Here is a 22,449-nt window from a genome sequence, read left to right as displayed (position 1 = left end):
ACTTAAACCATATTTTAATTAATCAGCTTTATCTTCTTTCATAGCTACAATTCTTAAAAAATTACATCAATGTATACTAGTAATTATGTACTATATTACAGTTTCCAAATGCACCATACATTCTGCATGTACTCTCTAAATGACTTAGGTAGCACAACATATTGATTTTGGTACTGACTCCATATATCACTTACTCATAGTACATTTATACTCGTTTTAATCTACAAAAACTCACTATTATTTCTTGAATACCCTTGTTATCTTGACTTGCTCTCCTTCATAATGATACGCATTATACTGACATTTGTGCTATAGTATTACAATGTCATGGTAACACACTGTTTCAAGTACATTGTTCGAAAGACACGTTTTGTGAGGTTGAATGTTCGTTGCTTTTCGATCGATGCAACAATATTTTTATTAAAATATTAACATAATAGTAGTCTCACTTATTCTAACTCAATCGATACACTTATTATACGATTATTTTAATATCTATCCACCAAAAGTTAAGCCCAAAGTATAGTACATCTATTCGTACATTAACAACTTTTTACACGCGACTCTTATTATTTACGTTCCTTCGTTTTACTGTACACAAATCGACAATGAAAAATAAAACGTCCTATCACTCTGGGATTTCCGGTTCCGGAGTGGGCTGTACTTGTTTTTGAACCATACACGATCGAGCTACTGACTCGAATAATCTGAAACAATGTAAAATAAGAGATTGAACATACAGTAAGAAATGATATAATCAAATTATCTTAAAAATTATGTTGACTTACTTTTCAATTTCTGGTGCGCAGTGAACAAATTCGTGCGTCCAGAATTTGTATGTTGGATTCTTAATCAGTTCAATGAAAGTGATGAGGAGACCCCATGGATGAGGTCTGTTTACAATGAGCCTTTCAAGAAGAACTCTTGTAATTTGTTCCTGTATCGCTTCAGTGTTAGCTTCAGCAAACAAGTACAAAAGTGTGCAACTGAAATAATGTGTATGACTATTGGGATATCGAAGTTGATTTGCAATCGCGTTTAGGAACAAATAACGTCCTTCCGTGTCAAGATCGACTGCCAAGTTTTGGAATATATCCATATGTGCAGAATGTGCGATAGTAGACATATTCGGCGTGTGTCCTTTGCTACGAATGAAAGCTATGGCTTGTGTACCAACGTAAAGTACGAGAGCATTCATTAATTGAATGTTGTAACGAACACCAGCTTCTTGAGATACTTGTAAATTACTGCGCAGTTCAGAAAGAAAAGTGACTGGGGCGCGAGCTTTTAGATACGAGTCAAGTTCCTTTTTGAAACTGAGTGGTTGTATCATAGACGCAAAATTGGTCAATACTCGCGGAGCATGTGCTATTTCTTGTAGCATGTCAACCTTCAAATTTGGCGTAAATGGATCTGGTAAACGCATATTTCTTGGAAATGCGCTTAAAATAAGATTCCTCATCTGTATACAATTGGGTGGAATTACATCACAAAATCCGTAATGATAATCGCAAAGGAATTCAGGAAAATCGTGTAATAATACCAGTAATACTCTAAGAGTTCCTTTGTACAATAAAGTAACAGGCTTAGCAAGTTCGGCATTTCGAAGATAAGGTGCGAGATATTTGAATAAGTCGATTAAAAGCTGCGCGTACATTCCCCAACATTTTTGTTGCGGCGTAATAGCGAGCATACGTCCAATGAAAACTCTATGCGAAACTAGTTCTAGCCAAGCGTAACAGAATCCTGACGCTTTGGCTGGTCTAAGTATGTGCAGAGTGTGGCAGAAAGCAGTTAATACTTGATAATTTACTGCTTCTAGTACAGGCTCAGGAGCACAAAGCTCTAAGAAGAGCATAATGAAAATTCTGTGATAGGGAAGCTGTTGGAAATCTGTTCCGCGTATCTCATGATCTTGCAATAATACGCCAGCGACGATTCCCAACACCTTATTTAGCAAATTGATCTTTGTATGAGTATTTGTACTGTCGCCAGAATGTTTCACCAAGAGCGCGACCAAACGAACGAAAGCATCCAATGAATGGAAACATTTTGCACGAACAACAGATGGGGCTGCATTTGTTTCAGCTAAAGCACGGTAACACAGATCAACGCACATCTGAGTACTTAATTTAAAAAATCTTGTTATGAGATCATCGGTTTTTAGAATTCCATGAATATTCATTTGGTGGACGAACATTCCGAAAGCTTTCGTAGGATCACGCGAATGCGTAGGATTGTGATACATTGAAACCCATTCGCGCAATAAATACTCCGTTTTCTCCATCAATCCGGGTGGGTCATCGAAATCACGCGCCTATAAGGAAAGATACGTAACATAAATTATACGTACGTGGGCAATTTTTCAAAACCTCAGAAACGGCGGAATTTACTTACTCTCACCTGCAGAATTCCAGAATGAATATGCGCCGTAGGTCCAGCGGGTGCTCTGTCCGCTAATACACCTGGATCGTGATAAGCGCGTAACGATTCTATCAAACTTGTTAATCTAAACAGTAAAATCCTGAAAGTACACAAAATCTACGTCATTCGATTGTAAATGAATTACATCAATTGATAGTAATATATTGGTATTGATAATAACCCTTCAGGTGGTGCTCTGTGATGAGCCATCCTAGCCAATATCTCAATTGTGTGGAACAAATCGGATTCGGTAACGTGTGTAGTTTGTCTTTCGTCAATTAAGTAAAGCTGTACCAGCTGCATAGCGAATGCTGTTGCCATGGCATTTCCAGAATCTATAGCTTGAACCAAAGCTAAGTCATATTGCGGAAGACTAATTAAATGAGATCTGTAAATAAACCATTTGTGTATATTTAAAAATTCTAACAAATTTCGTAATTTGAAAATATACTATTCATAATAATATACCTTATAAGATAATCGACAGCCTCAAAATTGTATCGAAATTCTTCTCTGCACTCCGTTAAACAGCGCGTAACGTGTTTATTTGTCCATTGCATACCATAAGCACGTGGATCTTGAAGACACTTCAGAATACGTAAATGAAGTTCTCTGTATCGCAATATAATTTCAGAATCTATCACACCGGAAATTGTAGGACCATCTAATAGCCCTTCCACGGCCTGAAATTTAAGAAATGAACTCACGTGATTGTATTATCCTGAGATATTTGTATGTTTGACTTCCTCTATAATTTTGACACTTCTTTTGTAATCTAAATAACTTACTTTCTTAAGTAGTGTCATAGCAGCGCCTGTATCTCTTGATCTTCGTGTAAGGATAATAGATTCCAACAGGCTATGAAGAGCAGCGTGTTGTGGAGGAGGTGCAGCTGGACCCATTGCAGCAAGTAGTACTTCAACTTCAGCTGCAAGCTTTTCTAACATAGCTCCTACCTCATCGTTACTCACTGCTGCTGCATATGCAACCTGTTGTGCAGTCGCTACCGCAACTGCCGGATTAGCAGCAAATGCAGTCACAGCAGGTTCCTCCAAAATAAAATTGTTCCAAATATAATAATAATTAAAGAAAAAAAAAATAAAGTAAGGTTTGGAATATTTTTACTGTATAAGAATTAGAAATGTACGGTATAAAACACTTACTGTGACAGGTTTTGGCATTAATAGAGCTTGAGTATCGCGCTCGGAAAGTGGCAAGAATCCTGGAATATTTCTTGCAAATTCTTCATAAACAGCCATTTGTTGGGGCGTTACACCGCCTACTTTTAATCTAATTTGCTCAGGCATTCTCTCTGCTTGATATTTAGCTAAAGGATCACAGTATCTTCTCCCTTCCTGACGTGCAATTTTTCGCAATTCAATCTCATTTTGCAAACGTTTATCCATTTCTGGAATAGCTTTTTCAATAGCCGTTTTTTGTACAAATGCACAGGCAAGCTCCATGTTGTCAGCAGCAATTACGTTAGCTGCTTGTTCCACGAGTTCTTTTTGCTGTGGAGTCGTCCCCATCAATGCGGCGAGAAAGGCTTGTTTTAAATTTGTACTAATTGACGCCAAAACCTAAACAAATTTATAGGATTACGATATCATTGTATAGAAATTATTGTGCTGTTGCTTTTACACAGATTTACAAAAACTTACCTGATCTCGGCAAGTGATCATAGCCATTCCAGCAGTTAAGTTACGAACCATGTGTCTTGCAGCTGTTCTCATTCGAACTTCCTCTGGATCTAATGCAAAGTCTTTCCTTACGATTTGTTCGCTAGTAGTTAAAGCTATTTTAATTGAACGATCAACAACAGGATGAATCCATTCTTGAATTGCCCTTTCAACAGCCGGGCGAACAAATTGCTTTAAATGTGGGTGAGTTTGGAACAATGGCAGCTAAAAATGCGTATTGATTAATTAAAAAGGAAATAATATTATTTAAAAATTAAATTGTTTGAGAATCAGTTAATACCTGATTATTAAGGGTGATATGCTGAGAAATGTTAGCAATGCCTGTTACAGATATATCCATATAGTTAAAACGCGGTTCTGGTGGACCAGTAGGTAAAGATGGTGTTGTGTTTGCGGGAGCTGTTTGTGGAACAATTGTTCCTGTTGTAGTAGGACCAACTAATTCTTCGATAGGACCTTGTGTTTGTTGTTGATTGTTCTTTGCTTCAGACTTTTTGTTAGGATGTGATAATTGATATTCTAAGTTTCGTAATTTTTCTGGGTCTTTCAAATAAAGTGCTGGCTTCAATTCCTGTGTTTGCAATAAAAATAATATTAATGGTAATATAACGCAAAACAAAGTTTGTTGTTAATGTACTTACACCAACATCAATCGTTAGATTTTTGCAAAGCACTTCAATTTCAAATTTTAGATTTAGTTTTAAATCAGGTTCCTGGTGAAGTTCTGCTAGTACATTCATAATTGCCATCGTCCACGGATTAGGTGGGCGAAAAACACGACTCTTTGCACAACTTTCAAGTACTTTAGCAACAAAGGGAACTACATAAAGGAGTTCTTGTTGACCCTTATGATATGCTTCAACAAGTAAACTTTTTAGATCTATATCAATCTGTTACAACAAGAAACATTAACTTTTATTTTCCATATTAATTATATAAATTTATATATAAACGAATTACTAATAGCATAAGTTATACCTGTAGGATGGGTTTATTCCTGCCAAGAGTTAACATTCCTAACCAGTGACCTAAGTTTTTCAGAAGCGATCGATCAGAAAAATTTGCTATTCCCTTATCGCTCCGTAACAAAACCTAAAAAATAAAGAATTTCGTAAATGCTATAAAAATAATTGCATAGACAATAAAATTTGTCAAATACCTTTATGTTTCTAAATGTCTCCCTAGTAACCATTTTATTTACTTCAGGTAACTTTAGACAGTCTAAAAAGTTCGAATACAAAGCATGAAAGTTAAGTTCAATGCTTGCACGTTTCATTACTAAATACTGAGCCATCCAAGGCCAATATTCTTCCGTAACAAGTTCCCGAATTTCATCACATTTTTGTTGTAAATTGAGTTGGCTAAGATTGTTAAAAATGAACGCTGTCTTGTCTTGTAAAGCCTCTGGTGGCGATGTGATTTTTTCTTCTTTATCTGTTGCTACTAATAATGTATCAATATTTGTTGCATTAGCAATCGAAGGCTAAAATTGAAAAAAATAATAAGCACCATGGAAGAAATCACATTATGTATTAATAGTTTAAATAAAATTCAAATATTATTTACTCTAGCCGAGAGAGATGTGGTAGGTGTTGTGGACGACTTTGCTTGAGTAGTACTTGTCGTTATAGTAGTTGTTGTGATAGTCTTATATGGTGTTGTAACAGGTGCTAACATAGCTGCTAAAGTTTTTGGGAGTACTGGACCTTGAGGTCTTGTGGGAGGCTCCTGCCCCTGTAATCCATATTCTATATACTCAATTAAATGTGGTGGGAACTCACTGAAATGCTGAATTGCCCTGACGTGCTCACAATATGTTTGGTAGTCTTTTAAACGACTCTTGAAACGATCCAGAGCTGTTATGCCAAAGTAATACATCTTGCTGCCTTCTGGTTTCCGAAGAGCATCCAAAACAAATCTTAGAGCCAATCCAAGCGTCATATAACTATTAACCAATCCTCTTTCAATGATTCCACCAAATAATTGTGCCGTAATTTGCAATTCTTTATCGGGATATTGAGGGAAGAAACGATATTCCTCAAATAAATTCCGTAACATGCAATTAAATACTTCTCTTTCTCTTTTACTACCAGAATCTTGAAATTTTTTTAACATATCGAGAACTTCGTCGATTGATAAAGTAGGATGTGGTGGATGATTGTATATGCGCTGAAAATAGCTATTCGCTTCATCTTCAATTTCTTTCGAAACATTTTGCGCCATATCAGGAAATAAATTCGACGTTTCAGGTATTCTTGCTTTTTCAATGCCTGTTGGTGGTCCAAGACGACCTAATCCTCCGATCGTTGTGCTGCCAGGAAGAACGGATGGCCCTTGTGTTCCAACTGGCCCTGAGTGCAACTGAGAAGATAATGGCAACATTGGAAAAGGACTTGGAGAAGGTCCCATTAGGCGCGAAGGAGACCCAGGCGCCGATACCAAAGGCCCGAGACCACCAGGTAAATTGAACGCAGAACTGCTTGGCGGTCCAAGACTGGATCCGAGACCCATAGATGCAAGGCTCGAACTTAAATTTCCAAGCGGATCCACTTGCTTAGAAGAAAATAGCTATAAAATTAAATAAAGTGTTTTTCTATGCAATTAAAAATATATAAAAATTATTTCTATATAGTTATACCTGTCCGCCTAATGTAGCTTGATTAAAAGGTTCCAATCCTCGATGTCTTAAGACTCCTGGTGGCGGAGGTCTACTCATTGTAGTTTTACTCAACATTAAACTGCAGTTTTGTACCATTGTCATTATTGCCTCTGAACATTCTTGGGAAACACTCCTTTAAAAAAAAAAATTTTGAAAAATAGAAAGGTGGTCTTAAATGATTAACCTGTTTTGAATTTGAATAAAAAGAGACATACCCAGCGCACACTTGCAAGCAGGCAAGCATAGTTGTTAATGTTTCTTGTGGTAATTGACTTGCTTTTGGAACTGTAAGATCTTCTTTTATTCCAGGTCCCATCACTTGAGGACAACGTCTTTGTAAAAATTTTACAGAAGCGGTAACAAAGACTTCTCCTTGTTCTCTGATTTTATCCGTTAACCATTTTTCTAATTTTAAATACTCTCTCCTCGAAGCCAAACAAGCTAAGTCAATAACGAATGGATACGATTGAGCAGTGAGCAAATGAGTCAAAGCTTTAAGATCTTGAGCAACGTCGAGAATGCGAGACAATCTTGTTTGGTCATGATCTCCGCGTATATACCATTCTGCCATAGCATGCATAATAATAGATTTTATTTTAACAGTATTTCCATGCCATGCATGATGTAGAATGACAGCAGAGTTTGGATGATTTCCAAGAAAGATAGGCATCAATGTGCTAAGTAATTCTTGTCTCAATATAGTAATAGGAGCATTAATTTGTAATAATGCTAATACAAGAACATCAGGGCAGTGTTGAATGGGCCATTTGAATATTTCTTGAATTGGTCCATACAGTCCCCTCTCTGCCATGTGCAGAAGCAATTCAACTACATTTAAGGATCTCCACGTTTGAGCTTCCTTGCTGTCGCTTTCTGGCGCTGCTTTTAACACGTCCACAGTCACCGAGTGATACGGATAATCAGCAAAGCAAAATATATCTGGACACTTTAGAATTTGTTGTACTAAGGAGAATTGTCCTTCTACATTGTCCCAATGACGATAAAAAAGTTCTACAGGAAACATATCTGGTGGATATCCTTGATGTTGCAATCCTAGCCTCAAACCAGTAATAAGTAAATTCAATCCCTGTCTATCTTTAACAACAAATTCTGCATGGTCCAACTTAATTATCACATCATTCCAAGACAGTGTAGATTGCTATAAGGTTAATAAGCATAATATTTAATTAGTACAATATATGATAAATTATCAATACCATAATCAAATATCAACTACATACAATTTCTTTTAAAGCTTGAATAAAGATTTCAACATTCCATGTAGAGGGAGCAGCATTATCAGCAGACTTTTCTTTGTTCGCATCTTGTGCAGCTCCCGAATTACTCCAAAACGATTGTAAACCTCCAGCATCGTCAAGATTATTATAGCTACGTGCCATATGTGCTAAAACTCTTGCAGCGCATGCTGGAGATATTTCTCGAGCGCCTAGTCCTGCTAACGCTGATCGGCATTCTTCGACGCTGCTAGTAAATCCATACCCTAATTCCATAATCAATTCTACTAGAGAATTCCCATCCTGAAAAGTATATATTACATTTAATCAAAAGTTTAAAATTAATAGTTCAACAAAATAACTACACAATGACAAACATTAAATTATTTTACCATTTGATTAACAGCCATGTTTAATTCAATTTTGGCTTGCGGAGTTTCCCCGTTGTCTGGATACAGGAGTGGTGCTAGCACCACTGGTACCAGTTCACGGGGAAAATCGCGCCTTAAATTCTTGAGAAATTTTTCTTTTGCTTCCGATGGAAGGCCAAATTGATTGGCTGAATGAAAAGCCTGTGATAATATAAGATGAAGAACTTCAGGCAATGAATCGTGCAAACCTTCCTCGTGATGGTTATTGCTCGTTTCAGAATTAATATAATTTTTTATCAATTCAGGTAATTGCTTTTGTACGTGCTCTAGAGCTAATGTACGAATTTCAGTATTTTCAGAATGCAGCAATCCAATAGCAAATGCAACTTCTTGTACCAGAGTTAAACCAAGTACCTTTTTCAAACGTAAAAAAAACTTTGGCGATGGATTCAAAGTCTGAAAATGCGAAATTAATTAAAATTGGAGTCTTTTAATTTACAAAGTGTTATATAGAAGAATATACGGTATATCGATGCTAGTTGCAGTAATCTTAACCTATATAAAAAGTAAAATAAAAAACCTTCTGATGTTGAAATGGATGATCTATAGCAAAGCACAGATTAGAAATGAAAGAAGGTTTGCTAAGAAGATTAATACACTCTTGCTTCAGAAGCTGTACTTGAAAATAATCTTTCGTGCTTAATTCTGGTGGCTCGCCAGTTGAAAAGTCGATGCACGAGAGCAAAGAGCGCAGCAAGTGTCTGTCTGCCTCCAGACCCTTCCACTGCACCAGCTATAATAAAACAATGCGTTTTAAAATAGACTGAACTATTACATATTCAATATCTACATAAAAAGAGATATAGAAAAACAGACAAATATAATTAGATTGTCAATAATAGTAGTGGGATAAAAGGAAGGATGTAAGCAAATGAGTATTTGAAAATTTATTTAATAATCAAATAACTTATTATTATCATTATAAATTAAAAAAGAAGCGTTGAAAGACCTAAAAGAGTTTCATCGTTCGAAATGATACGTTAGAACACAGACCAGTCACGGAAAGAGGCTAAGTTCAAGGTGTATTTTATGCCGCGTGAATACGCAATTACTAATAATTATTAAATGAGTGTAAACAATCCTGCGTAAATCTACGTTTAATTTGAGTACAGAAAAGCTTCTTTTAGTGAATGGAGTGATATAAAATCGGTAATAATGTTCGCGAAGCATATTGCACTGTTTCGAGGACGGCGTGTGATGGACAGAAAGTGGAAGGGGTGGGCACAAGAGATGTAGTAGAACAACAGGTTTTTTGTCTACTTACAACTGATATTTCTTGGCAGCTGTCCCGAAAATTTTTCTTATTTAAATTCGCAACCAAATAACTGATTTGTGACAAAGTAAAAGACAACGAGTCCAGGTTCATAGTTCCATGAATACGACCTCGAAAGCTTCAAACGTGTTTGAAGCTTTCTTCGGTATCCACGAATTGCCTCCCCGGATTCTCTCCTCGTTAAAAGCATGAAAACTACATTGGCACAGTCCTACGACCAACATCGGGATTAATATTTTGAAATACAATTTCAAACCAACGTCATGGCGAGCACAACAAGATAATACTGAAAACGTAACACCACTCCAAGATCACACCATACAATCAGTCACACTCTACTGGTCTCTTTTTTCATCTACTTCGGTAGACCTCTACTTCTACAAGACAGCCGGTTGAGGATTTCCTTAAATCATCGCCAGAGTGCGTTACATGTTCATACTAAAGCATTTCTATGAAACTTTTGTCCTTCGTATTATTAAATACAACGCAATAGCAATGTATTTCTTTCTTGTATATATTAACGAATAATATACATACATTATTGAGTAATAATAGAATCCATATATAATAAAGAATAAAATTGCATTTATTGCATTCTCATTAATTCTAGACACAGTCTAGCCAACGTTATCGCTATCGTTATTTGGATCTTGAGAATAATAAAATTTACTAGAGTAAATTCTCATTACATCATTAATTTAATCATATTTGATGTATAAAACAGAGAGTGGACAGTGGATTTACTTTATTCCATAATATAAATACAAACATATGCTCAGAATAATTTACATATTGAAATTACTTCGTAATACTTCAATAAAATAAAAGTCTCTATTCTGAAATGTTAGAGTTTTATAATATAGGAAATTTTGTTCATTTTCTAGTGTAGACGTTTTGCAAATTTTTCCCTACTACGACATGACACCATAGTCACCATACTGATCCACTCGAAGACAGATTGTTTGAAGTTGCAAATTTTCGTTTTTAATAATTATTTTGAAATGGCAACATCCACGCTAAAACAGGAAGCATTAGAAAGGAAGAAGGTCAAGAAAAAAATGAGGTAAACTTTGTTTCATTCGAAATTTAATGTTATGTATTATGTACTTTTTGTGCAGTTATGATTTTGTTCAAGCAAGGCACAAATGCAGTTAGCAATAATTAAAAAGAAACAGTGCGATGGTAAAGCTTTGATCATTGTTGAACAGCTTTTAGAACCTGATATTCATCCTGAGTGGCTTTTGTATAATGTAAGTAATGTGAAATAATGCTAGGAATTAATGTAATGTTTTACATTATTATATATTTTCATAGCTAAGGTATATTAATAAAAGTCATATGGAAGATGTAATTGAAGAAAGGTCCATAATTAAATTATGTGGCTATGTATTATGTCCTAATGCATTAACATCTGTGGTCAATCAAAAGTACCGTATTTCAACAAAGGAGAATAAAGTTTATGATGTAACTAGACGTAAAAATTTTTGTAGTTCACGATGTTATGGAGCATCGAATTACCTTTTAGAACAAATGTTAACAAGTCCACTTTGGCTGAGAGATAAAGAAGAAATACCAGAATTTAAACTTTTGCCAGATGAGTTGATAAAAAGTGTACCTGGAGATGAAATTCATGTCTGGGATGTAAATATAACATTAAATTCTAATAGCAATGAAAAAGCTGAAGAACTAAATGAAATATGTAAAGATTTAAAAGAAGAACCTTTGGATAAATTTTATACATATGATGATTGCCACATGGTAAAAAGTTCTCAAACAATCAATGAAACCAAGGAAATAAATGTTAACATTGAAACAGCAAAAGTCACGGAAAAACTATCTTCATCAAGTTTTGATAAAGATCCAGAGTATATGAAAAGCGAATCCATTAATTTACAGGATACAGCTATTAATTCCAAACAATATGTAAATGATGATACTAACAAAGAAATTGGTACTTCAGAAAATGTTATACTGCTGGATCATTTAGTACCTTCAGATGTTACAGTACTAAATAATGATACTATTTCCTTAAATGAAGACAGAGATTTGAATAAGATTAATAATGAAGAACAAAGTAAACTATCTAAAGTATTACAAACGAAATGTAATACAACTGTTCTTAAACAAAACACTAACATTGATAGTAGCCATCTTATAGCAGACATAAAAATGAATAAATATAAGAAAGATAAACAAAAACATTGTGTTAAAGTAAAACAATCGTGTGAATTTTATAATCTTGCAATGCATATTGAATGTAATTTAAAGGAATGGATTACTGAAGATACTCTTTGTCTATTATCAGGAGAGGAAGGCATTAAACAGCAGTTAATAGATAATGTAATACAGCATGACAGATACTTGCACTTGTGTAAGAAGCTAAATAAATTACAATTAGATGATGAAAAAGACGATCGTGTAGATTTAACTAAAAGTACTTTAAAACCTTTACCACATTTGTCTGCTCTCCAAGAAGAAGGAAAGAAAATCGAATTAAAAGTAAATATCATCAGTAGAACTTTAACTGTATTTAATGATTACTAATGTGTTAAATATAATTTTTAGGTGCGAGCATTCTACAAAGGTGATATGGTTATAGAAACTCCAAAAAAGGCTACAGAAGACACAGAGCAGAACGATGAGTTTGTTCCAGTGGTACCTCTAACAGATGGGCACGCACCTAAAGCGCTTAGGCGTAGAATATTTTTGGATAAACTTCATAGGATGTAGTGTCACTTTTTACATATATATGCTTATCTTAAATTTATGTTTCTGTGAATCTTGACAATTATTTTTATTACAGATTACCCGATTTAATACGAGCTTTAACCGGTAGTGGGTTATCACAACATACTTACAGTAATGCTTTAATTAAAGCATTAGTTAACACTTTTTCATTGTCGGCTACCAATATTATTTTTAAAACTGCTGAATGGACTCTCGTTGGTCTCGTCATTATTAAAATGTGAGTATCGTAAGTATATTATAATATTAAATATTGTTAATGTTTTACCGTATTTTTCAGGTTGAGCATGATAGATCCACAATTAAAAGTGTTATTATCCGGTAGACAGGCGTCAATGTATATTTCCATGATTTTAATGTCATATAAATTGGATTCAAATTATTTGGATAGAATAGTCGCGGAACTGACTAGTAATACAAAAGTAGTTGATACAGATAATACTAATAATTTCTAATGTATTTAAATTATATACATTATTTCTATCCTTTTAAAGCGTATTGTTTATATTAGGAGTTTTCAATTGACATTACATTATTATAATCATTTTGAGAATAAATGTTTTTGTATTTACTAATGAAAATAAAAAAAAAATAAAAAATACATATTTGTATGTAATATTTTGCATTCGTATGAAAATATAAAATTCAAGTAAGATGAGATACATAGAAATAGAAAATACAATCGCCTGCAAGTAAATTTACTATAAAATAAGGTTCATTTTTTTCACAATACTAAATAGCAAAAACCTGTATTCTCTAGTTTTTACAGCGAAGATGGTGTAGGTACACCGGTAAGAGGAGAAGGTGGACAATCAAGTCCTAATGTATCCATTTGTACTGCTGTCCCTAACTGATCTTCTGTAGATCGATTCCCAATTTTATCACGTAAAGCTTCATAGAGGTTATGTACAGCTTCGTTATGCTGAAATGATAAATATTAAAAACAGTACATACGCTATTTTTTTGTCTTCTTTTAAATAAGTGTACCTGACTAGTTGGTTGAAGTGCTTTCATTAATGTATGTAGACGGGTTGGTGGTAATTTTGAATGAATATACCAAAGAAGTTTTAATAAATGACGTGTAACATTGTCTCTGCCTAAGCCTGCCAAGAAGAATTCATCAAATATCACTGTACAGAATGATTCGTTAGAAAATTCATCGGCCATATTTAATATTAACAAAGATACCTATAAAAAATAAAATTTTATTTTATACTGTAATTATATTTATAGATTTATCCAAGTTTGAAATTATATTGCTTTACCAAAGTATGTAAAAAAGGATCTTCGAATGCACGTTGCGCTTGACAATTCGGTAAAGTCGCCAATACTCTCATTAATCCTCTAGCATCGCCTCTTCCTCTTCCTACTCCACTACCTCCGCCTACATGCAATGCATAATACATAGATAAAACAGCTGCAACTCCTGAGAGTTGTGCATATGCTTGACAAGCATCAGGAGGTGGACCAGAATGCTCAATGATAGCAATTGCACTTTCTCTTTCATCAGGCGGCAGTTTACAATTTAGTTGTCTTATTTGATCATCTACCTGAAAAATAAATGATTGATTGCTGACTTTATTGTACATGTTTAAAGTAGTTTATTGCAGTCTATATATTAATTTACCATCAAAGACATAAGTGCTGGTAGAAACTTTGTAACAACTTGACTATCCAATTTTGGCTCCTTGAAATCTTGTGAATCAATCATTTGCCAGGCAGACAAGCCTAATGCAAGCATTCTTAATAGCAGTACAAGAACTGCATTTTCTCTAGGCAATGATTCACCATTTATTAAATGGAGTGCTATTTTTATTGCACTGCTAGCAAGAAAGTTTACCGCATACGGGTCGCATAACGTCATGCTCAAGTCCCCTAATACCTGTTCTTGTCCTCTCTGCATAAAACTATAGATCATTTCACCTTTCTATTATGACAAGAATTGATATTATAAAGTGTAAGCTTTATTATACCTTAATACTATCCAAAAAACCTTGTAACTCACGGGACCTTTTGATATCAACATTTTTTTCTCTAATGCATGCATCAAGGCACCATGTAAATTTATGACATGGATCAACAGAAATAATGTCTTGTACCTAAACATTAAATATTTATTTAATTAATCTATTCAATTTTATGTGATGTTATGTAATATAATTTAATATGATATAAACAGACCTCTAAATCATGTAAGGCCATTAGTAATTCAGCTCTTAATGTACAATAATGTATATTTTTTGTACGTAAAAATAGGGTTCTTAAAAATTGTAATACCATATCATACAATTTTACACTATGTCCAATCATATGAGCTAGTTTTTGTACTACTTCACCTTGTCTTCTCACCTGGGAATCAAAATTATAAAATATAACAAAGATTGCAATTTCTCCTTTAGCAAGTTAGTTGGAATATACCTTGGGAGAAGGAGTGAAGAACAGACTGTTTAAATTCCTATGATCAAACAGTATTTGCTCTTTTTCAATAATGTATCTACTAAATAAAGGAGAAACTTCATCTCCAAATAAACTTTGATTATCTTTCCAAATTTGTCGTTTAACTTCAGTGTCTGCATCATTATACAATTCTTTTTCTCGAACAAGTACACGTAAATATTTATCTTCTATGTGTGGTGTGTTTCTTAAAATGCACATAACAACAGGTCTTAATGCTGAAACTCTTACAGCTGGAAAACTTTTGGACAGTAACTCCTTCAGTCTTCTATCTCCTGCTGAACCTTTGTCAGCTCTTTCTGTTCCAATCTCAGTAATTCGCTTCACAAGTTTTTCTCGTAATTCTTCGAGGACAGATGCATGAAAGTCCAATCTTCTGACTCCATGAAGATCAAGTAAAGGTAACATAGGTCGCAAGGATGGCAGCAAAATGCCATTTTCTAACTGAAATTCTTCAATTGCTTTCAATGGATCTGTGCAACTTGTTAGAGCATCTCTTAAGAAAACTTGTCCAGGTATACCAAGATCCTCCAAACCATTTCCAGTTTCACAGTTATTTTTTACAGTATTCATTATTATTTTTGTTTATACAATGCTGCTTTTCATGAAGTATATATTTACAACACTGTGTAGACTATACAAAAATTGTGATTTATTTTATAATGTAAATGATCTTCATTTTCAATTACAATTGCTTTCAATTGAAAATTTTTAATCACTTTTTATCACTGTAGACAGTTGCACATAACTTTATAGTGTTTGAAATGACTGATATTTGCTAAATATTCTAATATTGTACGAACGTATGTATTTATTTGTTTACTAGTAACTAAATAGTTTGCACAATAACATTCTTCCTTTAATGCCTAAGTTGACACTCACAGTTTATATACTTACTGCTACAAGTAAAAAGCAAAAGTAAATAAGTGCAAGAACATGAATAGTGTATGGTTGTGTGCAATTGCGTATACACGTTTTCCTCCTCTCTCTACAGAATACTTACTGTATAGGGCACTATATACGTGTACATTATGTATCTATGTATGTATATATATATATATATATATATATATATATATATATATATATATATATAGATAGATAGATAGATAGATAATACGAATGCAGCACCAGATGAATATGTGATGTATGAAGATTAAAATAATATAAAAACTGTATTTAAATTGGAATTATTTTGAATATGATACAAATAAAAGTGTAAATAAGATATCGAAATCAAATTATCTATAAATTCATGAAGTGATCTTACAATTCAACAAAGAATAAGAAGTAAACGACGAAGTTTATATATAAAAACAGCATTGTAGGTTACGTTTCCATTTACAATGGCACAGTCAACAGCTAGTGGAACGTCTTCTCGACGTTATATGAGAGAACATGATGTTAATGTACCATCCTCATCACGTTATGTGGATAGTGACTGGGAAACCAAAGAGGTGATTGTTTATTACTTTTTATTTTTATCATTTATTGGTTTATTTTTAACTATTTGTTTTTATTTGAACATTTGCAAATTAAAGGTTTAATATTTGAAACTTTAGAGTTACATTGCTATTTTTAAAATATTTTATTGCAACAGTACTTTGACATATCCTTATTTATTAAAACATTAAATGTTTGATTCAAAAGCTTTTGTGAGCTCATTGCACAACAACTTTTAGGCTCTACGACAAAGAGAGCTGGAAGAAGCTCGTGCACGAGCAGCTCAAATGGAGAAAACAATGAGGTGGTGGTCAGATTGTACTGCTAATTGGCGTGAAAAGTGGAGTAAAGTACGCAATGAGAGGAATGTGGCAAGAGAAGAGGCAAAGATGCTTAGAGCAAAGTTAGAGATTGCTGTAAAGGATGCGAGCAGTTATAAACATGAGTGTCAGGAATTGGAATTACAAAATGAACAATTGAAAAAAGAAATGGAGAAAGTACATATGGTACTGTTGAAGCATGCTGGACAGTTTGACCAACAAATTTTTACTGTCTTGGAATCAGATCCACAATTAAGAAATACACTAGGTATAGATGAACTTTTAAAATTTTATAATAATGTAGAACAGAGCGAAAGTGTGAGTTCTCAAAAGGATTTACTCACATCTAAAGGTTCATTTGAGGAATCTAGTGTATGCCTAGGAAGTCATAATATTTTACCAGACAGAGATATTGAAGAGTATGTGTTACAAGGGGCAGTACCAAAGCATGCTGTAGAATTATATAAAGAGAATTCTATTAATTCATTGGATAAAGATATTGCAAGATTAGTTACAGATGTTAGTTCTATAGAAGATAATGTAGAGAAGCATCAATCCTTGTCACAATTATGTAATGATGAATCTGCTGCACAAAAGATATTAATACTTCAACATAAATTGGAGGAAGCAACAAAAACTATTTTTACAGAAAGAGAGTAAGAATATGAAATGGCATCTTTTTATTTTCATTTCTATCTTTACTTATTTAAATAATTAAAATTTTTTTTATTAGAGAGAAGAATTCTTTACATCGTGGTATAGAGAAGTTAAAAGCAGAATTAATACAATTAAAAAAACAATGCGATGAATTAGAAGAAAATAAAGCCCAAGCTATGAGGGAATTACTTATATTAAAAGATCGGTTTCAAATTGAGCTTAGCGATGTGCAAGCTGATTTGATCGACGAAGCTTCAAGCAGAGAAGGCATGAATCGCCGTTTGTCTGAACTTAGAGCTGAAGTAAGTTTTATTAATACATATTTACGATAAGTATTTAAAGGATTATTATTTTTGATAATTACACAATTATAGTTGGAGAAGCTTCAAGCTGAAAATGCCGCAGAATGGGGGAAACGAGAACGTTTGGAAACAGATAAAATTTCATTGGAACGAGAAAATAAACAGCTTCGTAATGAATTACATGATCTACAAGAAAGAATAGAATCTCGACGATCGCGTCCGGTTTCCACATCTGACAGTGATACAAGACAGTTACAACAAGAACTTTTGGTTAGAAATACGGTTTGTATTATGAAGTAACGTGTGATTTTCAATTAAACGTAATATAAAATATATTATACTTATTCGATAAATTAAAAAATTTTCAGATATTAAAAAAATCTTTAGAAGAGAAAACGACAGAGCTCTCACATGCAATGAGAAGATCAGAGCAATACGAGGCAGAAGTGAAGAGAGTAAGATCAAGAGTTGAAGAATTGAAGAAAGAATTAGCTGCAGCTCAGGATGAAGTAGATGCCGCGGCTAATAGTGTTCGCAAATTGCAACGGGCGAATGAAGATCTTTTAGAGCAATTAGAATCTGCTAACGTACAATTAGAGCACTTCCGAAATAGGTAAATAATAACAATCCTGATTAATAGTTGTATGATATTACATGTCTACATTTTTCTAGTTAAATTGTAGAATAATTACTGACAATTAATTTGTTATCAGTACTGGTTCCTACACAATAGATGTAGGGATAGGAGAAAATATCGAAGAAAAATTACGTACAGACAATGATGACAAATTATCAGATGGTAAATTTCATTATTTTATATAGGCGGTGATTTCAATATTAAAATAATATTGTGTAAATATTGTTTCAGGATATGAATATCAAGAAGCCTAGTATACACTCATATCAATAATATCATATTTGATTTGAGTGATATATGCGAGTTTGGAATGTGAAAAGTAGTTTCCTAAATTTTCCAGTATGGATACGCCTGTCGGTTTAGCAGTACTTTTAATTGTGAATAGCTATTAAAGATGTAGGCAAGATTAATTTATTTTACAGGTGAGCTTGAGTTATGAAAAATCACTGCCTATCTCAGTATTGTATTATTGTTTAAAATTATTAGAATATTTTTCTAGATTTGTATTACTTTTTTTTTATTTTACTGTATATACTTATCTTTTTGTACTCTTTCTTTTACTTCGAAAATGTTTTTTATATATCTGCATTTGTGAAAAGTTCACATTCCAATATATATTATTTTTTAAATATTTTTATTGCATGTATATAAACACTGTATATATACGTAAATGATATATGTAATTATAAATTTTGCCTCTTACCTAAAGACTGGTGAAATTGGAAAATGTGTGATGATCTGTACCATCTACGATACCTGATATTTATAATTACAATTCCCATGATGTCACAAATCTATATGTAAAATAAGTAAAACATTTGTGCGCGTATCTATCTATGTTACGTAGTAACTATTATACTAATTTTAAGTAGAAGAATTAGTATTTCAATTTTCATTCGTCTATAGAAAATTTTACTAGAACATTCAACATAAATGTTTATCACTTGGTGCAATTTACAATTGAAGGAAAATAGAAAACAGAACTTTTTATTTGTATAATATGTGTTTTATTGATAAAGTATTTATGGATAAATACTAGTAGCTGATGTAGCATTATTAAATCGATAATGATGTACATTCAGTAAAATTACCTCAATAAAAATGATATATATACTATGTATGTATGTAAGAGACAATAGGAGTATGACGTATATTCATAAAGTGTATGAACGATCATAAATATTTGTGTTTGTAATTAATGCAAAAAAATAAAAAAGAAGGATAGTCTAAATTGTAATAAAAAAAAATTGGAGCAATGTATGAAAATCAAATGAAAAGGAAAGTTTTCCTAAGCAATATGAGACTTAAGAATTAATAAAATCCTGTTAACATTTCATAGGCGTACCATCGGGATGTGTTGGCATCTTAGGTTTGCAGATTTTCGTCCTACCATTAGAACCATATACAACGTTACACGAGAATGTAAAATATCCACAGGTAGAACTTTTAGTATAATAGCGATGTTCATATTTTCTCGGTGAATTTCTACTATCGTCCATTTTACCAGCAAAGCTATTCGTTACTGTATAATAACTTTGTTTTATTGGCACATCAGTAGTAGGCTTGGAATATTCCATAGACGTTGGATAACTTTGAACTCTGGGATTGTTATATTTTTTATGTTTATCTTTGAATGAAGCACGATCTTCGACTAATCTCTCGTGATTAGTTTTAAGCGATCTGATTTCTGAGATGGGTGATTTATTCTCACGAGTAATATTTGGTTCTACTGGAGTTAAAGAAACAGTTTGAGATTGAGACTTTCCGTCGCCGTGAGCAATAGTTACGTCACCAGCTACGGATGTTACCCTGCCACGGAATCCAGGTGGAATTGTGTATCCTGGTAACGATTGTCCTGGTTGCAGCATATCGCTAGTCTGCGGCGTATTAGAATCCTGTTTCACGCGAACATCATACCGATTCCCAGTTGTAAACTGTATCGTTTGTGATTGATGATCGTTAGTATTTGATTCTACGATAGTAGCTTTCGATTGTTTTGAATTCATCGAAGTTTGCATCTGCGTGCTATCGTAATCCTCACCATCGTATTCTTCGTCGTATTCGTACATAGTATCGTCTACTTGCGATTTTTCAGCGGACTGATTTTGACTGATACCCACGTTTGGAGAATTTTCTGTCGGTACATTAGTAATAATTGTCTTACGAGAACTTGAACTTGTATGTAAACCTGGCGTAGATTTATCTTGATTGTACTCGTCTACGGATACGTTTGTTACATCGCTTCTATTATCTTTTCCAGTTTGCGGAGTGTTATATGGTTTGAAAGAATGAAATATCTCGGTGTCCGTGCGGCTGAAATTGAATGGTTTTCTAGAGGCTACTGCACCAGATCCTGAGCCTGCTTGAGCAGCGCCTGAATAAGTAATTCCATATTGGAAGGATCCTTCCAGTTGAGATTGAGATTGACCTCTATTCGTTCCACTTTGAGCGGATGCTGTTCCTCCTCCGCGAAAAGGTTCCGAATGTCTTTCAAGTTTCTCGTTTGTTTTCAGATAAGGTTGAAAACCAATTTGCGCTTGACTCGAGGTACTCCCTTCGCCATTTGCTTGGGCATCAGCCATTCCACCCTTCGAGCTCGCTTGCACCTGAGAGTTAGTCCCATGGTTCCATCCACTACTTTGCGCACCTGTGGATGTAGCCCCAGACTCAGAGTCCAATTGAACTTGTGCCTGACTTTTTCCATAACCACCTGTTCCTTGGGAATTACTCATAGCACCGCCTTTACCACCGCTAACTTCCGTTTGAGCACTTTTGTTATTGTCACTGCTACCAGCCTGAGCTGAGAATGATCCAGAACCAGTGTACGTACCGCTTACTTGAGATTGGGCTGTACCTTGGCCGTGCGTTCCTTGAGCCGACGCACTCGCTTGTGTGCCTGCATCAGTTTGTTTTACAGAACTAGATGCTTGAGAATCGGAGTTATCGTCACCTGTAGTTGCAACACTGACGGGTTGTTGATAATACTGGGAAGGTTCTCTGATGTTTGCCGCGGGTCTTGTTCCAGTTGGATACTGTAACCCTGGATATTGTTGCCCGTTAGTTTGTCCTGCGCCTGGGTACTGTCCAGTTCCTTGTCCACTAATACCTCCTGTCATACCTGGAGTAGATTGACCTTGACCAGTAGGCCACGCTACTGTGCCAGGATAGTGTCCTTGTTGCGATGGATACCCAGAAGGAACGGTACCAGGACTGCCTGGATATTTTCCTACTTCAGGATATTGAATCACACTACCATCTGGATATTTTTGTACAACATTGGGATATGGTAATTGCGATTGCGCGCTTGGAGGATATAAGACTTGGTCAACTTTAGGCTGTGTAACTCCAGGATAAGATACAATTCCAGCATCAGGCGGTACAGCAATGTTTGGTACATTAGCTCCTGGGAAAGTGCCACTTGGGTATAATCCTGTACCACCTACTCCTGTAGGAATACCTCCGGGATAATTTATGCGGCCAGCTGTTACAAGTTGCCCTGGAGTTCCCGTTGCGATACTTCCAGGATATGAAGTAGTTCCTTGTATTACAGCACCTGGTCGTGTAATACCACCAGGATAGACGATAGTACCTGGACTGCCATCGGGAGAAGAACCAATTACAACCATACCAGGATACAAACCGCCAGGAATTTGTCCTGGGTATATTTTAGTATCTGCAGTTGCTTTCGAGTCCGTTATAATTCGACCACCTCCTGTTGTTGTAGTACCAGGCACACTACCAGGATAAACTGTACCACCTCCTGTTGTTGTAGTACCAGGCACGCTACTAGGATAAACTGTACCACCTCCTGGTGTTTGAATACCAGGCCCACTACCAGGATAACCACCACCTCCTACTGTTGTCGTGCCAGGCCCACCACCAGGATATACTGTACCTCCTCCAGTTGTTGTGGTACCAGGTACACTACCAGAATATATTACTCCACCTCCTGGAGTTTGAATACCAGGCACACTACCGGGAAAAACTGTACCACCCCCCGTTGTTGTAGTGCCCGGTACATTACCAGGATATACTACTCTACCTCCAGTTGTTGTAGTACCAGGTACACCACCAGGGTAAACTGCTCCACCTCCTGGTTGTTGAATACCAGATACACCACCAGGATAAACTGTACCAGCTCCAGTAGTTGTAGTACCAGGCACACTACC

The 22,449-nt window shown here is 34.7% G+C and overlaps 5 protein-coding genes across 13 annotated transcripts in view; 2 read left to right on the top strand and 3 right to left on the bottom strand.

Annotated features, from left to right (window-relative positions):
• Window positions 1-9: 9 nt before the first annotated feature.
• On the bottom strand, window positions 10-10,089 carry LOC128894993 (CCR4-NOT transcription complex subunit 1). Of its 3 annotated transcripts, none has more exons than XM_054157155.1 (19): window positions 9,714-10,087; window positions 8,970-9,182; window positions 8,411-8,845; window positions 8,025-8,321; window positions 6,999-7,942; window positions 6,763-6,916; window positions 5,691-6,692; window positions 5,284-5,607; window positions 5,103-5,216; window positions 4,766-5,014; window positions 4,405-4,695; window positions 4,086-4,328; window positions 3,588-4,004; window positions 3,213-3,473; window positions 2,893-3,107; window positions 2,606-2,812; window positions 2,398-2,524; window positions 789-2,317; window positions 10-707 (listed from the first exon to the last, which is right to left on the bottom strand). In XM_054157155.1, the coding sequence occupies exons 1-19, from the start codon at window positions 9,813-9,815 to the stop codon at window positions 629-631; spliced, it is 7,203 nt and encodes a 2,400-aa protein (XP_054013130.1). In that variant the 5' UTR covers window positions 9,816-10,087; the 3' UTR covers window positions 10-628. The 3 variants fall into 3 exon arrangements, with proteins under 3 accessions (XP_054013130.1, XP_054013131.1, XP_054013132.1); XM_054157156.1 differs by having other exon boundaries at window positions 2,404-2,524; XM_054157157.1 differs by lacking the exon at window positions 10-707 and having other exon boundaries at window positions 785-2,317; window positions 9,714-10,089.
• A 536-nt stretch (window positions 10,090-10,625) lies between these two features.
• LOC128894996 (putative RNA polymerase II subunit B1 CTD phosphatase Rpap2) lies at window positions 10,626-12,933 on the top strand. Of its 4 annotated transcripts, none has more exons than XM_054157161.1 (6): window positions 10,626-10,785; window positions 10,858-10,972; window positions 11,037-12,221; window positions 12,288-12,448; window positions 12,526-12,687; window positions 12,748-12,933. In XM_054157161.1, exons 1-6 carry the CDS (start codon window positions 10,724-10,726, stop codon window positions 12,920-12,922), a joined length of 1,860 nt encoding a protein of 619 aa, XP_054013136.1. In that variant the 5' UTR covers window positions 10,626-10,723; the 3' UTR covers window positions 12,923-12,933. The 4 variants fall into 4 exon arrangements, with proteins under 4 accessions (XP_054013136.1, XP_054013137.1, XP_054013138.1 ...); XM_054157162.1 differs by having other exon boundaries at window positions 10,630-10,785; window positions 10,862-10,972; XM_054157163.1 differs by having other exon boundaries at window positions 10,633-10,768; window positions 10,841-10,972.
• Window positions 12,934-13,149: 216 nt separating this feature from the next.
• LOC128894998 (negative elongation factor B) lies at window positions 13,150-15,925 on the bottom strand. 2 transcript variants are annotated; one of them, XM_054157165.1, is made up of 7 exons: window positions 14,886-15,915; window positions 14,649-14,816; window positions 14,441-14,566; window positions 14,095-14,364; window positions 13,733-14,017; window positions 13,455-13,655; window positions 13,150-13,389 (listed from the first exon to the last, which is right to left on the bottom strand). In XM_054157165.1, exons 1-7 carry the CDS (start codon window positions 15,492-15,494, stop codon window positions 13,231-13,233), a joined length of 1,818 nt encoding a protein of 605 aa, XP_054013140.1. In that variant the 5' UTR covers window positions 15,495-15,915; the 3' UTR covers window positions 13,150-13,230. The 2 variants fall into 2 exon arrangements, 1 of the variants encoding a protein (XP_054013140.1); XR_008461655.1 differs by having other exon boundaries at window positions 13,368-13,389; window positions 13,455-13,570; window positions 14,886-15,925.
• Window positions 15,926-16,026: 101 nt separating this feature from the next.
• On the top strand, window positions 16,027-19,591 carry LOC128894999 (coiled-coil domain-containing protein 102A). Of its 2 annotated transcripts, none has more exons than XR_008461656.1 (7): window positions 16,027-16,378; window positions 16,604-17,340; window positions 17,418-17,643; window positions 17,716-17,925; window positions 18,012-18,256; window positions 18,316-18,442; window positions 18,512-19,591. XR_008461656.1 is itself a non-coding variant. In XM_054157166.1 (7 exons), exons 1-7 carry the CDS (start codon window positions 16,268-16,270, stop codon window positions 18,532-18,534), a joined length of 1,638 nt encoding a protein of 545 aa, XP_054013141.1. In that variant the 5' UTR covers window positions 16,027-16,267; the 3' UTR covers window positions 18,535-19,590. The 2 variants fall into 2 exon arrangements, 1 of the variants encoding a protein (XP_054013141.1); XM_054157166.1 differs by having other exon boundaries at window positions 18,357-18,442; window positions 18,512-19,590.
• LOC128894995 (mucin-19-like) overlaps window positions 18,830-22,449 on the bottom strand; it is a 5,791-nt gene continuing 2,171 nt past the window's right edge. For both annotated transcript variants that reach the window (XM_054157159.1, XM_054157160.1), the window contains exon 7: window positions 18,830-22,449. This exon is cut by the window's right edge and continues 170 nt beyond it. In XM_054157159.1, the coding sequence (XP_054013134.1) occupies window positions 19,606-22,449 (2,844 nt within the window). In that variant the 3' untranslated portion in view covers window positions 18,830-19,605.

This window comes from Hylaeus anthracinus, unplaced genomic scaffold (assembly GCF_026225885.1).
Source record: "Hylaeus anthracinus isolate JK02 unplaced genomic scaffold, UHH_iyHylAnth1.0_haploid 4, whole genome shotgun sequence".
In the NCBI taxonomy this organism is placed as follows: Eukaryota; Metazoa; Arthropoda; class Insecta; order Hymenoptera; family Colletidae; genus Hylaeus; species Hylaeus anthracinus.
Note: the sequence above shows the minus strand (reverse complement) of the source record. Positions and strands in the feature narration are given on the sequence as shown.

Excerpts from the sequence above, each read along its gene's own strand:
- LOC128894999 (XM_054157166.1), top strand. The coding sequence starts at position 16,268 with ATGGCACAGTCAACAGCTAGTGGAACGTCTTCTCGACGTTATATGAGA. Across the intron at positions 17,341-17,417 it reads ACTATTTTTACAGAAAGAGA|AGAGAAGAATTCTTTACATC; the intron begins GTAAGAATATGA and ends TTTTTTTATTAG. Across the intron at positions 17,644-17,715 it reads TGTCTGAACTTAGAGCTGAA|TTGGAGAAGCTTCAAGCTGA; the intron begins GTAAGTTTTATT and ends ACACAATTATAG.
- LOC128894996 (XM_054157161.1), top strand. The coding sequence starts at position 10,724 with ATGGCAACATCCACGCTAAAACAGGAAGCATTAGAAAGGAAGAAGGTC. Across the intron at positions 12,222-12,287 it reads GAAAGAAAATCGAATTAAAA|GTGCGAGCATTCTACAAAGG; the intron begins GTAAATATCATC and ends TATAATTTTTAG. Across the intron at positions 12,449-12,525 it reads TTGGATAAACTTCATAGGAT|ATTACCCGATTTAATACGAG; the intron begins GTAGTGTCACTT and ends TTTTTATTACAG.
- LOC128894998 (XM_054157165.1), bottom strand. The coding sequence starts at position 15,494 with ATGAATACTGTAAAAAATAACTGTGAAACTGGAAATGGTTTGGAGGAT. Across the intron at positions 14,567-14,648 it reads TGGCCTTACATGATTTAGAG|GTACAAGACATTATTTCTGT; the intron begins GTCTGTTTATAT and ends TTTAATGTTTAG. Across the intron at positions 14,365-14,440 it reads GTTTTTTGGATAGTATTAAG|AGAGGACAAGAACAGGTATT; the intron begins GTATAATAAAGC and ends AGTTTTATGCAG.
- LOC128894993 (XM_054157155.1), bottom strand. The coding sequence starts at position 9,815 with ATGAACCTGGACTCGTTGTCTTTTACTTTGTCACAAATCAGTTATTTG. Across the intron at positions 4,329-4,404 it reads ATATCACCCTTAATAATCAG|CTGCCATTGTTCCAAACTCA; the intron begins GTATTAACTGAT and ends ACGCATTTTTAG. Across the intron at positions 2,813-2,892 it reads GCTGTCGATTATCTTATAAG|ATCTCATTTAATTAGTCTTC; the intron begins GTATATTATTAT and ends GTTTATTTACAG.